Source organism: Gobius niger, assembly GCF_951799975.1.
Source record: "Gobius niger genome assembly, chromosome: 14".
Classification (NCBI taxonomy): domain Eukaryota; kingdom Metazoa; phylum Chordata; class Actinopteri; order Gobiiformes; family Gobiidae; genus Gobius; species Gobius niger.
Genome location: NC_136865.1, coordinates 4,854,443 through 4,858,121, shown reverse-complemented (window position 1 = coordinate 4,858,121; position 3,679 = coordinate 4,854,443). Strand labels below are relative to the sequence as shown.

General features: G+C 49.1%; 1 protein-coding gene across 1 annotated transcript; it reads left to right on the top strand.

Moving 5' to 3' along the window:
- Positions 1-498: 498 nt before the first annotated feature.
- Positions 499-3,387, top strand: LOC306973527 (homeobox protein Hox-A2a-like). The gene is made up of 2 exons (XM_079570450.1): positions 499-1,464; positions 2,304-3,387. Exons 1-2 carry the CDS (start codon positions 1,107-1,109, stop codon positions 3,068-3,070), a joined length of 1,125 nt encoding a protein of 374 aa, XP_079426576.1. The 5' UTR covers positions 499-1,106; the 3' UTR covers positions 3,071-3,387.
- Positions 3,388-3,679: the final 292 nt, after the last annotated feature.

Sequence of the window (3,679 nt, the reverse complement as noted above, 5' to 3'; positions counted from 1 at the left end):
TCGCTGAAAAATAAAAACAAGAGCCCACACCATAATAAGATACGATTGCTAACCGTTTTCATTTTTACGCGGAACGGTTCGTCCCCGTGTGAATAATGCCTGTTTGGTTTAACGACACAGTAGATAGGCCCACCCATGCGTCATTTATAGCATAAACGAAACGCCAACTCGTCTTTAAATATCAATTTAGGCGAGTACAGTGCGATGATATGGACAGAGAACAGTCGTTGCGCCTCCAGCCAAGAACCTTAACGCGCCTTTATGGGCTCCAAAAGTGTCATATCAGTCAATATTAACGTAACAGAGAGTTGCTTTTATTGCCACGCCGCAGAGCTCAGGCGAATGTGTCACTATCCCTGCGTTTCTTTTCTTTTTTTTTATAGCCGGGCTTGACGTTTATGGGGATCTACACTTTAGCAAGAGGGGAGCTGTCCACAGTCTCCATAGCATCACATTGCGTTTTCCTTTGCCTCTGTGGTGTGAAGTGTGTGTGGTGGTGGTGGCAGTGGTGGTGGTGGTGGTGGTGGGCGTTCACGACTGACAAACAATACGAGAAAGGAGGACGAATCCGCGCGCATGCACCCTCCAGCCAGCCAGCCAGCCAGCCAGCTAGCAAGCACTTCCCTGGAATCGACAGCCATTCTTAAATATTTGAGTGGAGAGTAGTAGTAGAGTGGACGTGAGGAGGACACACGGGGACATGTAAATAAATGAGACGTGTCCACTTTAGCGGCAGCAGCAAGAGCAGCAGCAGCTAGACTTTTCTTTTTTTCTTTTCTTTTTTTTTTCTCCTTCCCTGCGTCTTCTCGGATCAATCAGACAGACAGTCCTTTTGATAAAACCCCAAATTGTCATTGGGCAGAGGTAATCATGTGACAGGGACTCAATTTCAACCTCCATGAAGTCAATAGTTTAATAGGAAGCCCGGTTCCACCACACATGCAGTGAGGGAAGAAAAAAAAACGACATATATATATACAAAAAAAGAGAAACCTCAACGCGTGGGGAGTTATGTTTGCATGTTTTCCGCCTCTCCGTGGATTCGGATTCGGGAGAGTTCGTAGAATCGTGCGTGGCAAACTTTCCTGGGCGCCGAGCGAGTGGAGATGAATTACGAATTCGAGCGAGAGAGCGGTTTTATCAATAGTCAGCCGTCGCTCGCTGAGTGCCTGACATCTTTCCCCCCTGTCGCTGATCCATTCCAAACTTCATCAATCAAGTCCTCGACGCTTTCACGGCCGACACTGCTGCCTCCCCCCTTCGAGCAGACCATCCCCAGCTTGAACCCGGGCAGCCACCCGCGCCACGGCCGGCCCCGGCACAGCCCCGATGGGTGCAGCCCGCTGCCCACCGCCTCGCTGCCCCCGGAGTACCCGTGGATGCGCGAGAAGAAAGCGGCCAAGAGGAACCACCCGTCCAGCGCGAGCGGCGTCTCCAACGGGGCCGTGTGCTTCTCTCCGAAAGGTTAGTACCTCCACGACTGCAGGCCTGGGGGGAGCAGAGTAGAGGATAGCAAAGTTAGTTAGCCTTATTTTTATTTTTAATTCACTAAAAAACTATTTGTACGCGCTTTGGAACAGTTTAGGGACTTGTGCGTAAATGCGCTTATTTGAATAATCACTGCTATTTACTCATTTGTATTTAGTGCCACTTTTTAAAAAAACATTAAAATCAGACTCAGTCATTTCAACACACTATATGGAGAGGCTGTTTAGCATCAAAAGCTCCTCATAAACCTCACATTTCCGTGCGACACAATCAGCCAAGTAAATACAACAACAACAAAAAAGGCAAAGTTAAGTGTGTGACTGTGCTGTGATGATTTATTCCCCCCAAAGCGCGCCGTGGAAGACTTTTTGATGCGTGACAGTAATGAAGAGTGATGGTTGCCGAGGAAGCTAGCCCGAGCATTCATTTTAGTGTCCCACACAAGAGGCCAGCTTTACCCTCTCCCTGCTACTGTGGAGAGCTATATGGTGTTTAAAGCGGAATTTAGGACCATTTGAATCCATAACTAGGTCATAGCTTTGGGCTGTTTAAAAAAAAATGTCCATTATGTTATATGGCTTGTTTTATTTTCCAAAAATATATATATGTGTTTTTCTTGATTTAAAAATAGATTTAGATAGATAGGTATCATGTAATTTTAGACTCATTCGTGCGTCTTGGTGCATTTACGCGTTTTAGGGAGAAAAGATGAAAGCAGGGCTGTGTTGTGCATCAGGGGCAGCGGCCATTTTGCTCGAGTATGCAGTGAGGGGTTGCCGCACTTGTTTATCTGACCGCGCTCCATGTGTGTCCAGGCTCGCCCGAGATCGCGGAGAGCGGCTTGGGAGCGGCACTGGGGAGCGGCGGAGCTGGAGGGGCCGCGGCCGGTGGATGCGGTGCTGGAGGAGGCGCAGGAGGAGGAGGAGGCGGCGGCTCGCGCAGACTGAGGACCGCGTACACGAACACGCAGCTGCTGGAGCTGGAGAAGGAGTTCCACTTCAACAAGTACCTGTGCCGGCCGCGGCGCGTGGAGATAGCGGCCCTGCTGGACCTGACCGAGCGCCAGGTCAAAGTGTGGTTCCAGAACAGGCGGATGAAGCACAAGCGGCAAACCCAGACGGGCAAGGACGGCCACCGGGAGCACCACGGCGACGGCAGGGACGGGAAAGGCCGCGGGGCGGGCGAGGAGAGCGAGGACGACGAGGAGGAGGGCTCCCTTTACGAGACGTTCCAGGCGCACAATAACAACAATACCAGTGAAATCGCGTTTGCAGCCGCGCCGATGGGCAGCAATGACAAAAATCTCAAACACTTCCCCGCGTCTGCAGCGGGATGCCTGTCAACAATGGGGCCCGGCTCGGCGGCATCTGGCCTGGACAATGACGAGTGCAGTCCCCCGGCCCTGGACGTCTCCATACACGACTTCCAGCCCTTCTCCGCCGACTCCTGCCTGCAGCTGTCCGATGCCGCGTCGCCGAGCCTGTCCGAGTCCCTGGACAGCCCCGGTGACCTGTCCACAGACACTTTCTACTTTTTCACGGAGTCTCTCACTACAATCGACCTGCAGCATCTAAACTATTAACCCCCCCTTCCCAATTCCCTCTCCTGCGGTAGTGCGCGTTTGGCAGGACTCTCCTAACTTTATAACTGTTTGTAAATTGGGCACATTGGTTTTGTTGATATTTGACAAGGTAAGGCTCGATTTTTATTTTGAAGTAAGTTGTAATTACCACAACAGCTCTTGCCATGGAATGACGCGTGTGTGTGGATTTACGAACTCATAGACCTATTGGGGGAAAAAAACCTGCTCCTTTTTATTTTTGTATAGCTTCTTGGATATTTTTGTTAGAATACATTTAACTTGATACAAAACTGTGTGTGTCTTCCTTGCAGTTATTATTATTATTGCACACGTTGAATTACGCACGAAATAAATTAGTCGCATTATGCAAATGTAACAACAGGTTGGTTGGGAGTATAATTAAATTAGTTAGGCGTCTTAATCGACTTTTACGCACGGGTTTTTACGCACATGCAATAGTAATTTTGGCACATTTAGGCATTTTATTTTAACATTTAAAACACGAAACGGGACATTTTTGCATTTTTAAAAACAGTTCCCCATTACTTCGACGCGCGTAATTATATCCACGAGTCGCATAGGGAATGTTTAAAGAAATGTCAAACTAGA

Excerpts from the sequence above, each read along its gene's own strand:
- LOC306973527 (XM_079570450.1), top strand. The coding sequence starts at position 1,107 with ATGAATTACGAATTCGAGCGAGAGAGCGGTTTTATCAATAGTCAGCCG. Across the intron at positions 1,465-2,303 it reads CGTGTGCTTCTCTCCGAAAG|GCTCGCCCGAGATCGCGGAG; the intron begins GTTAGTACCTCC and ends ATGTGTGTCCAG.